Source organism: Hydra vulgaris, chromosome 13 (assembly GCF_038396675.1).
Source record: "Hydra vulgaris chromosome 13, alternate assembly HydraT2T_AEP".
Classification (NCBI taxonomy): Eukaryota; Metazoa; Cnidaria; class Hydrozoa; order Anthoathecata; family Hydridae; genus Hydra; species Hydra vulgaris.
This window is the reverse complement of record NC_088932.1, coordinates 38,182,501-38,204,853: the sequence shown is the minus strand read 5'-3', so window position 1 is coordinate 38,204,853 and position 22,353 is coordinate 38,182,501. Positions and strand designations below refer to the sequence as shown.

General features: G+C 29.8%; 1 protein-coding gene across 4 annotated transcripts in view; it reads left to right on the top strand.

Moving 5' to 3' along the window:
• Positions 1-22,353, top strand: part of LOC100215899 (long-chain-fatty-acid--CoA ligase ACSBG2) — a 54,275-nt gene that overhangs the window by 1,644 nt on the left and 30,278 nt on the right. For all 4 annotated transcript variants that reach the window (XM_065816458.1, XM_065816457.1, XM_065816456.1 and 1 more), the window contains 7 exons: positions 5,423-5,741; positions 5,875-5,963; positions 7,532-7,652; positions 11,814-11,894; positions 13,297-13,398; positions 14,851-14,898; positions 15,854-15,958. In XM_065816458.1, coding sequence (XP_065672530.1) covers positions 5,454-5,741; positions 5,875-5,963; positions 7,532-7,652; positions 11,814-11,894; positions 13,297-13,398; positions 14,851-14,898; positions 15,854-15,958 — 834 coding nt within the window. In that variant the 5' untranslated portion in view covers positions 5,423-5,453. The remainder of the gene's footprint in view (positions 1-5,422; positions 5,742-5,874; positions 5,964-7,531; positions 7,653-11,813; positions 11,895-13,296; positions 13,399-14,850; positions 14,899-15,853; positions 15,959-22,353) is intronic.

Sequence of the window (22,353 nt, the reverse complement as noted above, 5' to 3'; positions counted from 1 at the left end):
TTGATGTTTTCAATATGTCACTTTAAAGCATTATAAAAAACTCCAAATTTAAATATTTTCAAATTTATGTAAAATAAGTAAATAAATCCAATCACCGCAATTTTTTTCAAAAAACTGCGGCGGTTGGAGCCTGGAAACAAAAATCCCCAAAAAATTGGAGGGTGTGGGGGAGCTTAGCCTTCTCCACATTCACCCTTAGGTGCTTCTGATCACAGTTTGATCTCTATAAAACTATTATGTCATTCTTCTTCATCACCTGAATCCCCCTATCATCGTACCTCTTACAACTACTTTAAAGCGGACTGGGACTCTTTCCGTGGTTTTCTTCGTAATGGCCAAGGGTAGGAATCTTTCGTCTTCCTGTTGATAAATGTTCTTTTTGCATAACTTCGTGGATTCAGGCAGGCATGGAATCTTTTATTTCCTCTCAACAATTCCAGGTCAAGCCTCACTTTTCTCCATGGTTTTCTTCCCATTATGCTGCTGCAATTGCCAAACGAAACCATTACTTCCATATCTATCAGCAAAACAATTCTCCAAAAAACAGACGCATGTTTATTACTGCTAGAAATTATTGTAAAATGTTTTTGCCTAACGTAAAAGTCCGCTATTCTCAGGTCATGAAATCTCGTATTTTATCACAAAAATTAGGCTTTCGTGACTTCTGGAAAATTTTTAATAGTATCAATAATAAGGGCAAACCTGTAATTCCACCTCTCTTGTATGGTTCAGACTTTGTCACCTCACCTAAAGACAAAACTGAATTGTTAGGTAAGAACTTTTCATCAATATCATCTCTTGATTCCACTAGTTGTTTTCTACTTGATATAGCCGTCAAACAGATTGATCCATTGCTTGACGTTCGTATTACTCCGAATTCAGTAACTAAAGTGATTTCCAACATACCTGTAATTGTCTTGCAAAAGAGTTCTATGGAGCTGTCGTCCATATTTTTAAAACTATTCAACAAGTGCTTATCAGAGTCTAGTTTTCCAGCCCGCTTGAAAGCGGCATCTGTTATTCCTTTTTTCAAAAATTCTGGAGATTTGACTTGTCTAACTACTGTTCTATTAGTCTTCTTTCTATCATAAGCAAGATTTTTGAATCTTTAATTAACAAAGACTTAATCTCTCATCTTGAATCTAATAACTTACTTTCTGATCAACAATATGGATTTCGATCTTCTTGTTCTAAAACTGATTTACTAACAGTAATAATCGATAGGTTTTATCGTGCATTAGATTAAGGTGGAGAGGTTAAGGACATTACTCTTGACATTTCTAAAGCTTTGGATAAAGTTTGGCATGCTGGTCTTCTTTATAAGCGTTCTTCTTACGAGATATTTAAGATTATTGAATCCTTCCTTTCCAATCGTAGTATAAAAGTTGTCCTCGATGAACAGCACTCTTCTTCTTTTTTTGTAACTTCAGGGGTTCCTCAAGGTTCTATCCTTGGCCCTATAATCTTTTTAATTTACATTAAAAATCTTCCAGATATTCTCACATCTAAGGTGGCATTGTTTGCTGATGATACTACCATTTATTCTTGTCATGATAAGAAGCCAAAACTCTCCGATTGCTTGGACGGGGCATTAGAGCTTAAAAAGGATCTCACTTCTGCTACAGCATGGGGTTCACAGTGGCTGGTGAACTTTAACTCAGATAAAACTCAATTTTTATCAGCCAATCGTTGTTGCAATAATTTAGATCTTCCTATATTTATGAACGAAAATGTACTCAATAGGTCATCTGCCCTTTATCTCTTTACTTTCAATCTTTCTTGGATACCATATATCAAATCCGTTGCAAAACTAGCATCTGCTAAGGTTGCATCTCTTTTTCAAGCTCGACACTTTCTTACTCTGGATTCTATTCTCTATCTCTATAAATCTCAAATCCGGCCTTGTACAGAATACTGTTGCCATATCTGGGGCAGATCTTCTGATGATGCCCTTTCTCTTTTAGACAAGGTGCAAAACGCATTGTAAACATAGTTAGACCTGCTCTTGCAGCCAACCTCTAACCATTATCACATCATCATAATGTTGCTTCTCTTTCTCTTTTCTACAGATATTATAATGGGCACTGCTCTAAAGAGCTAGCGTCTCTAGTGCCGTCTACTGAAATTCATTCTTGTGTTACTCGTCATTCAATTAAGTGTCATCCTTTTTCTGTGACTGTTCCTAAGTGCTCCAAAAATGCTTATTCGTCTAGTTTTTTTCCTTGACCATCAGTTCTTTGGAATTCGCTTCCTTCATCTTGCTTTCCTGATTCATATAATTTGCGATCCTTTAAGTTGTCCGTCAATCGTTATCTTGCTCTACAATCTTCATCTTTTCTCTTGCTCGCAGCCTTGTTAGAAGCGCAGATGTTTAATATATATATATATATATATATATATATATATATATATATATATATATATATATATATATATATATATATATATATATATATGTATATATATATGCAGTATTGGACAAAACATTTGCAACCAACATCGAACAACGCTAAAAAGTGTTCCTAATTTTACATGTCTTAAAAACAAAACGAACTATACTACCACAGCAAACAGTTTAGGAGTCTGGAGTCATAGCATGTCATGACATGAGTAATCAGCTGACAGGTGACAGTAAACAGGCAGAGTTTCGTTGACAAGTGCCATTTTGCAGCGAACAAAACAAGTGCAACTTTTTTGGTTTGTTTCATTTTCTTAAGTCTGGTCCGTGTCAACGTCACGGAAGTTTTTTAATAATTAAAGGAAGTATCCAGAAGTTTCCAGAAGCATGCAGAAGCTTCCAAAAGTTTTCAGAAGAAGTATCTGGAAGCATCCAGTAGCATCCAGAAGTATCCAGAAACATTCAGAAGCATCCAGACGCATCCAGACGCATCCAGAAGCTTCCAGAAGCATCAAAAAGAAGCATCTAGAATTTTCCAGAACAGGTTCACACAGGCTCATTTTACTATGTAAGAGACATGTAAATCGACATGTAATTCAGTCAGTATATGGAAGTCAATCAGTCAGTATTATCAAGACAGTTTATCGAAGTGAGTTTTATCAAAGTGTTTTATCGAAGAACATCAATACAAGAAGTGAAATACAACAAGTGTTTCATTACATCAATGCAGTTCACATCCAACCAAGACGTTGTGTTCCACAGAGCATTATTGTATCATCACAAGGTAAATGTAACACGGTAAGCCTTGAGAAGCGTGATTACTCATTTTTATTATTTTTATGACTTTAAGTGCAAAAATGGCTCCCGACAGTCTTGGATTGGAACTAAGAAAGAAAATTATTGGCGATTACGTAAGTGGAATGTCACAAAAAAGTATTTGTGATAAATATCGCGTGAAAAAATGGACCGTATCAAGACTATGTTCCAAATATTGTTTTACGGGGAAGTTGGCAGCAGATAACAAAGGTGGAAGACCGCGTTCAACCAATTCTAGAGAGGATTCTATGAACGTCAGATCCGTCAAGAAGGATCCCTGGATATCATCAGTCAAGATACAAAAGCAATTCGAGCTGCCTGTATCGGACCGAACAATCAGACGACGTGCTGTTGAAGCCGGATTGTTTTCTCGACGTCCTGCAAAGAAACCGCTGATTTCACTAAAAAACCAGAAGAAAAGACTCCTGTTTGCTACATCTCATATTGACTGAAATGTGCAGAAATGGCGAACTGTCCTGTTCAGTGATGAATCAAAGTTCAACATCATTGGGAGCGATGGCATTTGCCGTGTACGTCGACCGGCCGGAAAACGCCTCGATTTAGGTCCAATACATCGAAACGATGGAATGATGGACCGTTTCATGTATGAAAATATCCTGAAAGATGTTATGTTACCTCATGCTGAATGGCATATGCCAATAAAATGGGTTTTTCAGCAAGACAACGATCCGAAACACACTGCAAAAGTAGTCAAGCAGTGGTTTCAAGACAACCACCTATCGGTGATGGATTGGTCGCCTCAATCTCCGGATCTCAACCCTATCGAGAACCTGTGGGAGATCGTCAACCGCAGATTTAATCGTAAAGGTGTTCGTAATAAGGATCAACTGTTTGAATAAATCCAAAAGGCCTGAGCAGCGATTCCACAAAATTTCATTGATCACCTGATCGAATCTATGCCTCGAAGATGCAAGGCTGTGATTGACAACAAAAGATTCGCCACGAAATATTGATAGCGAAATATAGCTTGGTCAACATTTTGTCGAGTTGCACGTGTTTTGTCCAGAAGAAAAATCAACTTTTTTTAATACTTTTGATTAATTTATTAATTTTCGTGTACAAATAATGAACTTTGTGATGAATAAAACTTGAAGAACTTTGTCTCTAAACAGTTACATAGTTATTTCTCTAAATTTTAAAAATGCAGCACTTTTATATAAAGAAACTAAATTATCATTATTTGGTTGCACTCGTTTTGTCCGATACTGCATATATATATATATAAAACAGTATATAAAATATAAATAAATAAGTTATTTATTTGTTATTTATTATTGCTCTGTTCTTTAAGAGCATTGAACACTCTATTTGTAAAATACACTAACATAATTTACATATATATATATATATATATATATATATATATATGTATATATATTTATATTTATATATATTTATATATGAATATATATATATATATATATAAATTAATTAGTAAAAAACACTTATCTAACTTTTATCTTCCACTTGAAATTTCACCAGTGCTTGATCATCAGGAAGAGTCTTCCTGATGATCCAGCTCTTCCTGACGATCCAGCAATGGTGAAACTTTAAGTCGAAGATAAAAGTTAGATAAGTGTTATTTACTAATTTATTTAATAATGCTCTGTTCTTTAAGAACATTGAGAACTCTATTTGTGAAATACACTAACATAATTTACATACATATATATATATATATATATATATATATATATATATATATATATATATATATATATATATATATATATATATATATATATATATATAAATATATATATATATATATATATATATATATATATATATATATATATATATATATACACACATATATATATATATATATACACATATATATATATATATATATATATATATATATATATATATATATATATATATATATATAGAACTTGAATTGCTGCTGGAAACTGTTGATAGTTAGACATTATTAACTAGTTGCAAAATAACAATTACTTGTAATTACAAGCAATTGGTATTTTAAAATATTTAAGAGTGTACTTTGTTTTAAAGTTCGTTAAGCCTTAACGGTTGAAACGGTCAAAACTAAAAGCCCTTGTTAATTTTACTGACTGAAATTTACAATGTGTTACATTAAGTTCTGTTTTTTTTAATTGTTTTTTTAACCCATAAGCTCAAATCAACTAAAGTTTCATATTAATTTTGTACATACTAATGTAGAAAAGCGTGTATAAAAGAACAGATTCTGTAAATGTCTGAAACTAAAGTATCAGAAAACAGTGGTGTTGCATGCAATCTTGCCGAAGCAAAAGAGTATTGGACCTGTAATAGAAAAGAAGGAGTTAAAATTCGTTTTTCCGGTACTGAAGACAGTTTATCCAACTCTCCAGCCATTTCCATTCCAGAATTTTATATACGGGCAGTAAATAAGTTTTTTAATCGAACCGCCATCAAAATAGAAAGAGAAGGACAGTGGACTTCTTGGACATTTCAAAAGTGTTTGGAGGAAGTAAGAACAGCAGCTAAAGCATTTATTAAAGTGAGATTGATTGTTTATTATTACCTAATTTTAAACTTTGTTATGAAGACATTTTTAACAACTACTTTCCGTATTTTGTTTTAATAAAATATGTTTTCTGTATTGTCATTATGCATTTAAAAATTTATTTCAGCTTGGTTTAGAACCGTTAAACAGTGTTGGAATACTTGGTTCCAATTCACCGGAATGGTTTTTTGCTGATGTTGGAACAATCTTTGCAGGGTAATGTTAAAATCAAGTTTTTACTATTTCAGAAAAAAAAAATTTTCAATTAAAAGTTGCAATCTAGGCAAATTAGTTAAAGTGTGTGAGTTTTTTAAGTTTGCGTGTGTGAGTTTTTTTTTTATTTCAAATGTTTTTGCAGCGTTTTATTTCAAAAACCAAACTAAATAGTGGAGTCGACTTTAAAACATAGCTGTGTGATTACACTATGCAACACAATTTTTCTAAAATGGATTCAAAGTTTTTATTTTAATTTCTTACATCTAAAGACTATTGAAAAGCGATTATATTATATACAAAAATTTGATTTTATGATCAAAGAAAATTTATTTTTATTGAGACAGCACAAAACAAATTTTACATTTTTGTCCATTCGATCTGGTAAGAAAAAACAATTGTATATTGGATAAAAAAAATCACTTTAAAATTTTTAGAAACAAGTAGATTTTTTAGATTCGCAAGTGTATTGCAAATCAATTTCACAAATTAAATTTCACAAAGCCTTTAAATTTAGTCCCAAACAAAAGCGCTTGTCTAGCTTCTCCTTGAATTAATAAAAATGAGTGTTAAGGAAATGCATTTTATGTGACATTCTGCGTTTCATTTTGACGTAGTTCTTTAAAAGAATCTGAAACAACTTGTGATTGCCCGAGAAACGGTGAACAACTGCAACAAAACGGTTCAAAGCCTTTGGAAATAGCTTTAGGAAAATAAATAGTATGAAATAACTTCCATTAAAAAGTATAAGGTTCCACGCTTATTTCCAAACGTGGAGTGTTGCAGTGAAGTCACACACGTTGTTCACGGTACGTTGATCGAAGCTTTTAGTCATACTTTGATGTATATTTTGCTTAAAATTTTTTTTCTTTTTTTTTTGTAGTTAGTAAGGTCTCAGAAGTCCTTATAATCTTATTACAGAACACTGTGGAAGAACTTTTAACTATGAAGTTCACGCCTCCTTCCTTACCAATGTGGTTAATTTGGTTGAAGCCGGCGTCAAACCTCAGACCTCTGGGTTATAATCCAGAGCTTTAACCACTACGCCACGGCTGCGTTACAACAACCACAGCTACTATATTCATGTAATAGGTGCAATATAAATAACTCAATTATTTTTGCTTGTTTTTAATTATCATAATTTAGTTTTTGCAAGTATTACACTTTGCGTATGTTTACCAAAGACTAGTTGTATTTCATTTGTTTGGTTCCGCGGTTTAACTGTTGTTTAGAAACGTAGCAAATGTTACGTCTCTAAACAACGTCAAAATTTGTCTAAACAACGTCAAAAAACAACTCTACGTCTCTAAGCAACGTCTCTATTATTATAAGTATATAAGTATTTTAAATATACAATTGCAATTGTTTAACTTTTATTTTATTTATACTTCTTTAATACCAAAATAAAGTTCAAAGAATTTTGGTTTAACCTATAAGCATGATTTAATGGCAACTCCTGAGTCTTAATTAGTGAAAAGTCTTGGTGGAATAATATAAATTTAAAGTCTTTCTTAATATAAAGTCTGGGTGTATATATTCTTTCATTCTTAATCTTAATTTTTTTTATTTAGAGGAATAGTCGCTGGTATTTACCCTACAAATAGTTCGGAGATGTGTCAATTTATTTGCGAAGACTCTCATTGCAATATTGTGGTTGTTGAAAATGAATTTCAACTTAAGAAGATTTTAGAGGTTTTTTTTCAAGATTTTTCAATTAATTTTTCAAATTACTTATGTAATTTTTATAATGATAAACATTTTAATTTTTATCTGCTGCACGTTTTCTATAATCTTTTTTTTCAGTTTTATTGTTTTTAATTAGATCATTGATTGGTTTTATTCATCTTAATTTTATTCATCACACACACACAGTTAAATTCAGGTTTTTAAAAGTCAACTTCGTCGGTCCTATCAAATGACAACGTTTTGCAAAAAAAATAAAAAAAATAAAAATCAATGATTAGAGCCTGGAAACAAAATGACCCAAAAAGGGGCATTTTTATTTTTTTGATGGCTCCTTCACCCCGAGTGAGTCACTGCGAAATATTGAGAAACATGTGTAAACATTGAACTTTGTTTACCAAATAAGATTAGTTACCGAATAAGATTAGTTGGGTATTTAGTTAAGTACAATTTTAGACCGAATTTTAGTATAATTTATCATAACTTTTTTACGACCCCTAATAGTGAATCTAAAGAACACCATTTTGAAGACTTTAGTTCACTTTTGCTCATTGGAGTTAACATTAACTTATTTAAGAGCTTTTAAAAAGTGCATTAACTTACTATAGATCCTAGCTCTAAACAGTTCTGACGTATATTATCTATATATAGCTGTCAAAATACAATATTTCTATCAATTTTCACAAAAAATACTAGAATTCCGACCGAGAAAGAGCTTATAAGTAAGAAAAATTGGCAAAAAACAATCAGAACAGGTCATATTATTAAACTATGATGTTTATTTCACCTAAAAAACGTATTTATTTAAAATTTTATTCAAATTTGGACAAGCGAATGTGATTTCAATAAGATTTTTTTATAAAAAGTAGAATCTTGGGTCTGTGTTTTTTCGCAACGAATATTTATATTTTATGATACGGCAAAATTTATCATTTTAACTTTTTTCGTCTTTTCATAATTCACAGACCATTTAACGGAAATATGTCGTAGTCAACAAAATATCTTACAGTCGCTATAATATTTTAACTGCACCGCATAACCATTTACTATTTGGTTGATGAAAACACTGTTCACCAGTGTCAATAAACAGCAAAAAAAACAAACAAAAAACTAGTTTAAAAAAACTTATTTTAAATTTAAAAAAGTTCCTAAAATTAGTTTTATCAATAAAAATCACAATATTTATGTGATGCTCCTAACATCGAAATCAACTGTTACCTTGTACTCGTAATGACCAATACACCATAATGTAAATTACCCCCAAAAATATTGGTATATAATTTTTTTTACTTTGAAAGTCAAAGTAAAACAAAATTGGGGGTGGGGTTAGGTAATACAAACGCGCTAGCGCTAAAAGTTATTTATTTCAAAACAAGATATACCATAAAAAGGGGGTGAATAGGGGCAGCTTTTAGGGTTTTTCTAGTACCACTGACTGAAATATAGTTTAGTGATTGCATTTTTTGGTGCTAAGTATGGGCATATACTGCTCTCATAAAATCATGCATTTATTGATAAATAAAAATAATGGCTAACATTATTTTTTTATTTTCTGTCTGTCCCTATTGACCCCTGCCATTTGTTACCGCATGAAGGGTGAATAGAAAAACAAACTTTTTTTGATGTTAGTCTTTATTCTAACTTTGATAGAGTTATAATAGCGACTCTTTAAAATTTCTTAAAAAAGCGCGTGCCTACATAAGATGCACAATCGATACACTTAGACAACACCCATTATTTACTATAAAACAACTAAAATATCTAAAATATCCTTTTTATTACAACAGTTATTAAAAGGTACAATTCTGAACATCAAAACTACAGGTTTTTAGTATAGTATGGCAATTCATATGAAGTAAAACATAAATAAGGCACAGGTGCACTTAATGGACACAAGTTAACAATAAAAAGTTTTTATGCTAATTAAATTTTGAAAGTACAAAAATGAGCATCGTTTATTGAAAACATTATTATTTGGAATGAGACTAAAATAAAAAAAAAAAGTGCACTATATTTTAAGTTAATACTGCAAAAAGTTGGTATGGGTACCACTGTTTATTGTTTTAACAAAATGGGAATTATCACCGTTCCCTAAAGTCTACATTGAATTTCAAAACATTTAAGAGTTGCTTGATTCGTACATAAGCACAGGTGAATACTGTCTCCATTAAACGAATAGTGAGTAGTTTTAAATTAAACTAATAAAGTTTGTAAAATTTTACAGACTTTGTAAATAAAGTTTGTAACATTTTAATATTCGTCAAAATTTTGTAACTGATGTTAAACTATTAAAATGTTGCCAACTATACGTTTCTGAGTCAAAGTTGATAGGAAAAAACAAAGATGTATTAAAGATGTATTAAAATTTAGTAACAAGTTTTTAAGACGCCTAAAGCATGTCTTGTGCCCACTGGGTAAGCATGAAAAATAAAGTAATTTTTTGAAATATCAATTTATTCATTTTAAGTAATTTAGCCTAATTTTTAGCAAAATTTAAATAATAAAAATATTTAGATTATTATAAAAAATTATTTTTGTGAAATAAATTAATATAAAAAGATATAATCTTAATAATATATAAACTAATAAATAAAGTAAGCTGATAATTAAACTAATAAAATAATTTTTGTTATTAAATTATAAATTCAATACTACTAATTATTACTATACTATTAGAACAGTAATGTTTCTGCTCCAGCTTCTATATCAGAAGTATATCAAAAATGTATTCTGTATCAAAATACTCAAGCTTCTGTATCAAAAGTGATTTCCTGCTTTGACTCTTCTACAGCTTGTGGCCTGGACAACATACCCATTATAGTCTTGCAGAAGTGTTCTCCGTAGCTGTCATTCATACTTTTAAAACTATTTAACAAGTGCTTATCAGAGTCTTGTTTTCCGGTATGAAGGAAAGCGGCATCTGTTATCCCTATTTTCAAAAATTCTGGAGAGCGATCTGACTCATCTAACTACCGTCCCATTAGTCTTTCTTCCTATCATAAATAAGTTTTTTGAATCTTTAATTTTCAAACACTTAATCTCTCATCTTGAATCTAATAATTTACTTTCTGACCATCAATACGGATTTCGATCTTCTCGTTCTATAGCTGATTTGCTAAAAGTAATAACTGATCGGTTTTATTGTGCATTAGATTAAGGTGGAGAGGTTAAGGACATCACTCTTGACATTTCTAAAGCTTTGGATAAAGTTTGGCATGCTGGTCTTCTTAATAAGCTTTTTTCTTACAGTGTATCTGGTAACACATTTAAGATTATTGAATCCTTCCTTTCCAATCGTAGTATAAAAGTTGTCCTCGATGAGCAGCACTCTTCTTCTTTTTCTGTAACTTCAGGGGTTCCTCAAGGTTCTATCCTTGGGCCTATAATCTTTTTAATTTACATTAACAATTTTCCAGATATTCTCACATCTAAGGTGGCATTGTTCGCTGATGATACTACCATTTATTCTTGTTATGATAAGAAGCCAACTTTCTCTGATTGCTTGGAGAAGGCATTTGAGCTTAAAAAGTATCTCACTTCTGCTACAGTATGGAGCTCATAGATCTTCCTATATTTATGAATGGTAATGTACTTGATGAGTTATCTACCCTTCATCTTCTAACATTAACTCCTACTTCTGATCTTTCTTGGAAACTGTCTATCAAATCGATTGCAAAATTAGCATCTGCTAAGGTTGCATCTCTATCGTGCTCAACACTTTCTTACTCTGGATTCTATTCTTTATTTCTATTAATCTCAAATCTGTCCTTGTATGGAATATATACTGTTGCCATATCTGGGGCATATCTTCTAATGATGCCCTTTCTCTTTTAGACAAGGCGCAAAAACGCATTATAAACATAGTTGGACATGCTCTTGCAACCTCCAACCATTATAACATTGTCAAAATGTTGCTTCTCTTTCTCTTTTCTACAAATACTTTATCTTGCTTTCCTGATTCATATAATTTGCAATCTTTTAAGTTGTCTGTCAATCGTTATCTTGCTCTACATCCTTCATCTTTTCTCTTACAGTAACTTCCAACTCTAATTAGTGGTTGCTTGCAGCCTTGTTGGAAGCGAAGATGTAAAAATAAAAATGTTTGAAAACAAATATGTTATAAAAAATTGTTATCTATATTAATAACTGTAGCAATCTTTTTTACTTTAGTTTTGGGATCAACTACCTTTTTTACACGCTGTTGTGCAATATACTGGTGAAATTAAAGAAAAAAGACCCAATTTATATACAGTAAGATATTTTTAAAATATTTTGAAAGTTATAAAGAAGAACCAAAATTTTTTAGTCTTTAGTTTGTTTGAAATATTTTTAAGTAACTTCAGATTTTTTAACAACAAGATTTCAGAACTTTTAAGCAAGATTGAACAAACCTATTAAGTCTGGGTGAAATCTGAATATTCTGAAACGCTATGCATAATTTATAAATATACAAAAACATATATACAATTTATAAAAATATATATCAAGTTAACAAATTTTTTCTTGATAAATTACCTATTTAATATTTCTATTATTGAGTATTATTATGGCAATGATGCTAATTAAATGATTGCATTAAACACATAGTTTCAGAAGTAATTTAAGTAAATTTTTTGAAGTATTAAGGAAATAAAGTTAAGTTGGTTGAATAGTCTGAGCTCTCTTGAGGTCCCCAATTGTTTTTAGAGAATTAGCATAAATGCTTTGTTTAAAAAGATCCTAAAAGAAATAGCCTAATGGATGATCTTAGTTGCCAGTTGACATTACCGTTATGTAAAGTAATGTCATCTGGAAACTTGGATCTCAATAAAACTATTGTTTCTTGAGCTGTGTAGCATGTGGCAGGATCCTACTGAAAAAGTTTTCTAGGTCCATATCATTGAAAAAAGACTATAAAAAGCTTTTCAGCATATGTCGATAACTATCACCAGGTACTGTAAATGTTTATCTAACATCATTTTCAGCAAAATATGGATCAATTACACCCCTATGGCTGATAAAGTACATCAGAAAGTCACTCACTTTGGATAAAGATGGCATCCCTCTATTTCTGTTGGTTGTTTTTTGAAACTCAAATATGAGTTTTACTTATTCACATTCCTATCAAGGTGAAATGATATTTATCTCTGAAAATGATGTTTAAAGCAAAATCAGTATCAATTTTTATTTGCTAATCTAATCACTGAATATTCCACACTTGTTATGGTTTGTTTGAGAAGTTCTTGAGTTAACTGAACCTTGTATGAGGTGTAAGCCAAGGTCTTGCTTTAAAATTGAAGTTGCAAATAAGCCAAGTAGCGTTAATTGGTATCTAACCGACTTTCATGAACTTTGCTCAGCACTTTCTTTCACTCTGTCAATATTTGCTCTGACAAACTCTTTGCCCTAAATAGAACAACAGTCAACAATGTGTTTCTATTAAGGGCAGAGTTTCTACCTTTTAATTTTTCTGAATCAAGAATTACATGTCACAGATGGCTCTTCAGTTTTGAGACATAACATATCAAAGCGGTATATAACAAATAATTTAATCTGATATAAGAATAAATTTGGACAATTAGATAAAATACGACATAAAAAAAATATTGCCTAGGTTATAATCTTGTATCTTGTATAAAATATATATATATTTTAATTTAAATTTGATTTTTAGTGGAGTGAGTTTATGGAAATTGGAAGAAATGTTGATGACTCAATTCTTGAGCAACGAGTAAACATGCAAGCTCCAAATAAATGTTGCATTCTGATTTACACTGTAAGTGATATAAATAAATTGTTTAGATAAGTTTATTTTCCTCTGTTCAATAAATATATAGACATGTAAATATAGAATATATATAAATATACTATACTAGATAAATAAACTGTGAGAAATGATATTAAGACAATATTAAAAAAATATTAAACTTTTTTTGAGTCGTGATAAAACTACCTACAGATTATGTGCTATGCATAAACAAGTTAACATTGCTTTTATCTACTTATTTTGAAATTTTTGTCTTAATTTTACCCATTGTTTTAATAATTGGTGCATTTTTTTTGTTCTTATTCACTTTCCCAAAGCCAAGAGGCCACTAGAGTTAAGGAGGCTATTTTTTTGTGGTTGCAACTCTCTCTCAACTCTTGAACTCCCAAATACGAACCTTTTTCTTTTCTTTGTTTACATAATTTATTTATTTTATTTGTTTATTTAGATGATTTTTGTTTGGGCATAATGTAAGCTTACAATATTGATCTGAAATTTTAGCTGTGATCTTGTTTTTCTTTGTTTATAAATGATATTCGTTTCTTTGACATGTTAGTTGTTCTATGCATGATGTAAAGTGAAGAAACTTAACTAAACATTTAGCTTAGAACTTCAAATTACTTTTTGTTTAAGCTTTACCAGTGCTGGATTAATAGAGGCCCCTGCAGTTTTGGGAACCTCGATTTAAAATAATTTTTTAAAAATTAAACTTTGGAAGTTAAATTTTTGAATAATGACGTGGAAAGGGGGCTTTTGCATTTAAAATTGCCCCAGGCCCCGAAAAATCTTAATCCACAACTGAGCTTTACTACCAGCTTCACAACCATTAATCATTTAGTGTCTGGTATCTGAAATAAATCAATTGGACAGTATATTTTATTGTCATAGGACTTTTCACATTAGTCAGAATCAAAAGTTGGTATCATCATATTTTGCTCATTTAGGATTTATATATAGAGAGAGTGAGCTCATTGAAGTTTTGCTTCTTTTGAAACCCAACATGACAAACTTTTGAAGAACTTTTTTTTTTGATGATATTAAGGACCTGTCTGATGTTTAAGGGTCTTGAGGGACCCCTAAAAATATTTTTTTTTTCAAAAAATTTTTGGTTCTAGTATACTTTTATTACATAGAACACATTTATCTTATATTATATATTGTATATATTACTTATAGATAGTTTTTTTAAATTATGCTAAGTATTGCTTGGGGAAGCTTAGAAAAATGAAGTTCCAGTTTCTTAATTGCCTTCAGAAAGTTACAATTTTAAAGCATTTTAATAATAAAATAATAGATTATTATGTTTACGAATTATAGTGTTTGAAACATTTGATATTTTATAAAGTGTGAAACAATAATATCATGCTTTCAAGTTTTTGTATTAATCTATTTAATTCCTTTTTTTTTTCACTGTTTTAATGAGTTTTGTGCTATAGTTTACAAATCATTTTTTTTTTATAGTCAGGAACAACTGGCAACCCAAAAGGAGTAATGCTTTCGCATGACAATGTAAGTATTTAAAGATATGAAAATATGTTTATACCCACTAAAACTTTTATATATTTTTTATATATTACCAACTATTTAGCCATAACAACTATGTAGCCACAACTTTTATCTTTTAAACTTTTTTTTTTTTTTAAATATTAACAACTATGTAGCCATAACTTTTAACTTTTAAACTTTTTTTTTCTTTTAATATTAACAACTATGTAGCCATAGCAACTATGTAGCCATATCTTCTATCTTTATACTTTTTTTTCTTTTTCATATTAACAACTGTGTAGCTATAACAAATACGTAACCATAACTTCTATTTTTTAGTAATTACATAAAGATTTATAGATTAAATTTTTTTTTTTCAATTTTCAACATATTAGTTGAGTGATATTTCAATCAATGAGTCCCTTGAATGATATACTTCATACAAATAAATACCCTTTTATTTGAAAGTACATTAAAAAAACTATATAGCCATATCTTCTATCTTTATACTTTTTTTTGTTAAATTAAAGTTTGATGTATTATTCATCAAGCTTAGTTTTTTTATTGTTGTTTTGGTTGTTGTTAGTATGAACATTTTTCTTACAGTGTTGTAAAATTTATATACATTGTATATAAATGTTAAAACAAAAGTTCACTGAAAAATAGCTAAAAACCTTATTAATAACCGACTAGCTACAGAGTTACTAAGTTTTCAAAACAGTTTTCTTATGATTTCTACATTGAAATAAAAAATGACTAGCAGAATAAATTTAAAAAAATTGATGCCAAGTTCGGCAATGGACTTTTAACAATATGTTTTCAATATTATTGTTACCAATATATGTTAACATTGTCTTTACAGTAATAATAATGTTAATAGATAATAATTTGAGAACTATTTTAGAATTTATGTTATAATTTTTTTTTTTTTTTTTTTAACTTTGTATTCTTGTTTTAGTTGAAATTATTTTTTTTGTAGATCTGTATTAATGCTATATGTGTTGTACGACTATTAGGCATTGAAAATGATAGCTTTCAGCATCAGCTGATTAGTTATTTGCCTTTATCTCATATTGCTGCTCAGGTTAGTTATAAATTTTGTTTATATATTTTATCATATATTTATTATGATATAGGTAGGAAAAATTAAAAACTTTGAAAGTGTTTCTAATAATAATACATGTTATAAGTAATGACTTTTTAAATCATAGTATTTATGGGTTAGCAGAAAATCATTGTTGAACAGCCTTTTGCCCCTTATATATCTAATAGGCTGTCTTAGATAAACTTGTGTTACATTGTTAGAATTTGTCAATACTGGATTTTCTTGATTCGAATTATCGGTTGTTGCTCGTACCTTTTAATTAGTGATTATGCCACTCTTTCTGTTATCTTGGTTATTTCTGTTATTTCCTACAGATGATACAACTATAAAACTCGTTTTCATGGTTCTAAGGGCAGTTGGTAGTTAAGTGTTTGTAACTCTTTGGTAGCTCTCATCTTCCATCAAAAACTGGAAAGTATAAGAGTTTCATCAGTGCCATGTACGACATGGAAGATGTCCCTGTTAATGGTCTTTTAGTGTGAATTGTTGAAGCTGCATAAGGAGCCCTTTGTTATTTTTTTGGGTTGATTAGAAGAAATTAGGTAACTCTACAACTTAGTGCTTAGGGTGTTTTGCAGTATCTATGATCGAGTCAAGCTCTTAAATTATTACCAAAATTAATTACCAAAAAAATAAGTATTATTTAATTAATTAATTACCAAAATAATAAGTATAAAGTACCAAAACCTTTTTGGTACTTTACAATCACAATCTTACCACCAGAGAAACAAGTTGTTAATGTTGCTATAGTTTTTTAATCACTTAAACTCTTTTACAGCTTGTGGTCCAGATAATATTTCTGTCACAGTTTTACAAAAAGTGTTCTCCAGATCCCTCTTCAATTCTCAGAAACGTTGTTCAACTCTTTAAAAAGTGCTTAATTGAATTAAGCTTTTTTTGTCTTTAGAAAATGATGAAAAAGTGAGTAACTGTGAGTCTACTTTTTAAAACTCCTCGAGATCAATTAAACCCATCCAATTATTATTTTATCAGTCTACTTACTGTTATTTGCAAGGTCTTTGAATCTTTAGTTAACAAATTTCTAGTATCTCATCTTGTCAATGATAATTTTGATAATAACTCTAATAATAAAGTCTAATAATAGAGTTTAGTTTATAATAAACTCTCTGACAATCAGTAAGGATTTTATTAATATTATTATTTCAATCTGCACTGACAAGTCGTAAAAAATGGCTATATAAAGACCATTTATAGTAGTTTTAAATATTCATTTTTTTAAATTTATCATAACTGTTTTTAAAAATGTTTTTTGTTTTTTAAGTTTTGACAGTTTACTGGCAGTTGATTTCATCTATTGACTGTTTGAGAAGAATCTGTACCGAAGATTAGAGTTGTTTTGTTCCCTGATTAGAAAGTTTGTTGTCCGTTGTCGTGTTTTTTATGGGTTGAACTTGAACAAAAGTTTATTTTGTTTAGCGCATTTTGAGTTGTTGTATTTGGTCTCCTCTTATTCAACTTACTTGCAGTATTGCCAGACCAAAGCAGTGGGTCCTATCCTCCTATGTTTTAACACAAACTTCTCTTACTAGTTTAGTTGCCTTTCTCTGGACTGCCTCAATTGCTTTAATATTTTTTACTGTGGTTACTCTATTGACACGAATAGCATTTTGAAAGTGGCAATATCATGGTAATGGAATGAGTTTTTAGGCTGACCCAATATGCGACTTGAGGTTGCTATTACAACGTTGATTTTCTCGTCCCATTTTAAGTTGGAGCTGATTATCACTCCCGAGTCTTTCTCAAATTCTACTTTTGCCCATTCATAGCTAAACTTTTTATAATAAAACTTTTTATTTAATTTACTAAATTGATGTAATAACTGTTTTCTTAAAAAATAGTGAAAGTTGTTAAAATTATTATTTGTTAAATTTTTTTACCATCTCATTGTTTAACTGCTGGCTTGTTAGTTGTTATATCAGAATGGTTCTATTGTGCATTAGATGGAAGCTGTGAGACAAGCACTGGTCTCCTTATAACCTAATAACTTGATAACTCTTTTTTGATACATCAAAAGCTTTCGTAGAGTCTGGCATGTTGGCTCTCAACATAAGCTTCTTTTAAATAGTGTATCCAAAAAAAAATTGAAATAATTAAATTTACTCCTTTCAATTAAATCACAGTATTAAAGTCACCTTTCATTTTTAGTAACTTCTGGGTTATCACCATGTTCCATCTTTGGTCCTGTGTTTTTACTTGTCAATATTAATGATTTTCACTTCAGGTATCATTAAAAGAGGCTTTTAATGATATTGCGCTTGTCATATGGTTACTTCTGATTTTATTCTCTACCTCTATAAATCTCTTATTTAGTCTAGGTATGGAATGCTGTTGCCATATTTAAAATATTTCTTTTACAGAGGTTTTTTCACCAATAGACAAGGTCCAAAAACACATTTCTAATGTTGTCGAATCTGCTTAACATGAGCCTCTGTTCCTTTATTTAAGGTGGAACCTCTTTTTTATTTTCCTATACTACCATAATCATACATCAAGGAGTTCTCTCCTACTTTTATTTCTTCTTGACACATACAATTTACAGTTTATTAAGTCTTTTGTTTACTTTCTTGCTCTTTAGCTCTTTTTTTTTTTGTTTTCTGTTTAATGTTTTCATTATTTTCTATTAAATATTTTTTTTATTTTCTGTTAATGTTTTCATAGTTTTCTGTTAAATGTTTTGATTGTTTCCTGTAAAATGTTTTGTGTTAAATATTTTCTTTGTTTTCTATTGCTTGCACTTTTTAAACAAATTCACTCCTAGTAAGGAGTGAGTTTGTTTAAGTACATATATATATATATATATATATATATATATATATATATATATATATATATATATATATATATATATATATATATATATATATATATATATATATATATATATATATATATATATATATATATATTTGGGGTATGACAATTTTTCAACCCTGTATCCCCATACTCAATTTAGTGGAGTTTTTATGCAAAAACCAAGAAAATATAAAACATTTATACTATATCTCAAAAAAGTTCACCCTCCATTTAAAAACAAGATTTATGGAATATAAGAAATGTAGTTTTGCAACACAAGTTCCAGTACTTTATAGAAAACCAATATACATGAATAATTAAAATTATTTTAATTATTTAATTTTAATTATTTAATTAAATACTTATTTGACAATAAGTATTTAATTTTAAGTTTTTCTATGCTATGACATAAAGGCATTAAATATTGCATCACTTTTACTGCACGTTCTGCACATATATTTGACCCTTGTGTTGGAATTTGTGTTGGCTCTGTGGACCAAAATGTCTTCAACAATTTTAATGCTTTTGGATGCTCATTGCATGCTTCTATTAGATGAACAAAATCTGCAGGATTGAAGTAGTGATCACCAAACCATATATCACCCCATGAACCACAGATGAAGTTGCATGCTGCTTGAGCAGATTTCGATTCTTGATAGTCTGGTATTAGAATGTAAGCAAGTAGAACAAAAATTACTCTCAAGTTCCATCTTGAATTGCTTATAGCCGGAAGTGATTTGAAATTCACTTTTGGAAAGTTACCTGTGCTTTTGAGCTTTTTATAACAAGCTATTAAGTGATACTGGAAGTCCATGTCATCTTGCCAGCGTATCCAATTCACTTTTGTCAAAGGATCTCCGGTATTCTAAAGTAATAACTTTAGGTTCTTGTACTCTTGCCGTAATCTTGTCACATATGGGTAATAAATATTTGGTTTTGTTGTTGATCTTTCAAAAAGATCATTGACATGTAAAATATGGCGGTGGCATCCTAAAAAAGAAGGTTTTTCTAGTCCAATGGTTTTGAAATGTTTCTGTGACAGTGTTACTACACCAATTCTTGTTCCAATATTTACATATGCTGTATCAGATACAACCATTTTTATGGCTAGCCACAACTCATATTCATCCAGCACAAGTTTTATCCCATTAAAAATTGTTTCACCTTTTCCATTCATCAGCTCAAGAACAGCAAGTCTAACCTCTCTCTTTTCATATTTAAAAACAACTACTTGATGTTCCATTTTCTCTATGTGTTTTCCATCAAAGTGTAAAGACCGCTTTTCATTTTTTAAGTTCTCCATATAATTTGCTTTCAACTTTTCTCCCTCTTTCCCGACATCTTTGTAGACACCACTATGAGTTGAAGTAGGAATAGAAATTCTATTTTTTGATAAAGTTTTGCAGACTTTATGTGCTTTTTTGGTACTAATCTTTGCAGAAATCACCAAATTTACAGACAAATTTGTTTTTTGTCTTTTAGATGATGATGACAAATTTTCGACATCTTTAGCTTGAGTAGCACTGCTGGAACACTGCTCTTCAGTTACTGAATAACCTCCTTCACTAGCTGATTCATCGAAATCTCAGTCTTGGCTGATTTGTTTTTTGAACATTTGTTTCTTTATCAACACCAGTTTTCTTGGATGAATACCTTCAGTATCTTCAATCGTGGCACAATATCCAACTTTTCCATTTATTGACATTTGCAGACCATAAAACTCTTTATCTTCCTGACACAACCACTCACCTTTCTCATCAGTTTTGTTAAACAATTGGGTAAAATTTTGAGTTCCAGGTTTTCGACTATTTTTGTCAAGTGTTTTCAATACATTTTCTATTTTTCTTTTTGATGGTGATTTACCTTGTAAAATTGAAATATTCAGCTTTCTCCATATTAGTTCAATTTCTTTAGCCAACTCTCTCCTTTCTGCTTTTTACATTTGATGAGAAACTTTTAAATTAATCAATAATATGCTGTTCTGAAGACATTTTATTCATTTCACTAATACTTTAAACAATAGCACATATTCTTGAAGTCTTAGCTTTTTCAAATCTCACTAAATTTGATTCCCAAACTTTCTTATTCTTGTCCGAAGCAAGACCATTTTTAGCGATTTTTGTATGTCTATTACGTTATTTATAACTTATTAGGATAACATTAAAAAGATAGGAAAAATTATTTTCAGCTTGGGGGGTAATCTTTTTCAAAAATTAACATTAAAAACTTATATTTTCTGTTTATAAATATAACTTCTCCACTCATAGTGAAAGGGGGAATTAAAATATCTTAAAAAAATTTTTAAGTCATACCCCTAATATACACATATATATATATATATATACATATATATATATATATATATATATATATATATATATATATATATATATATATATATATATACACAGTATGCAAAAAAAATAATCGTTTTAAAAAATCATAATTTTGAAGATTGCATCAAAAAAATGAGTTGTCCGTTATAAAATTTAAAAGTTTTTTTTAGATATCTTATCAAGTATTGTTTTAAGAATTTATTCGTGTATTGGTGAATTAATTTCTTTTCAAACCTTTTGAATTTTATACAATTGATCTAATGCATAAAATTGACTGAAAAAAAAATCACACAGTTTAAAAACAATGTCAAATTGATCAAATTCCATGGAAATTAGTATTGAGTGGGGCCTCCTTTAGCCTTGATGGCCTCATCTAGATGATTTGGCATTGAGTTGATCAAATTTTGGGTCTCTTGTTATATTACCTCTTGTTATATTATCCCATGCCCTCATTATAGCTTCTTTCAAGTTGTGTTTGCGTCTAAATGCTCAATCCCCAATTTTTCTATCCAAAATATACCACCAATTTTCTATTGGATTCAAGTCCAGACTTTGAGATGGCCATTCCAAAATATTGATGTTATTTATGTCAATGTATATCTTCGTTTTCTTAGCGGTATGTTTTGGAAGCTATGAAAACGAAGATATACATTGACATAAATAACATCAATATTTTGGAATGGCCATCTCAAAGTCTGGACTTGAATCCAATAGAAAATTGGTGGTATATTTTGGATAGAAAAATTTTATGCATTTTATGCGGTAAGTATGAAATCGCTTCCAATTCTCAATTTTTAAGTATATGGTTGCAAGTTAGCTTTGAGAATTTCACAATAAATTGAAGCATCCATTTTGTCATCAATAAATGTAAATTTCCCTGCTTCTTTTCAACTCATACTACCCCAAACCATCACATTTTCTCCTTCATACATTACACTACCACTCAAACAACTCAATTTATAAACTTCTCCTTTTTTTGCCAGACTTTTTGGACTCCATTCGATGAGACGAGATTGCATTTTGACTCATCTGACCACAAATTTTTTTTCCAATATGATATCAGCATTTTTAAGTACTTTGATGCAAATTCCAATCGACGTCTCATTTGTTCAGAAGTTAAAAAAGGAGGGAGTCACTGTGATGTTAAGTTTGAGGAGTCACTGTGATGTTATGATCTTTTTTTTTTTTTTTTTTCTTTTATTAAAAAATAATAAATATTTAAAA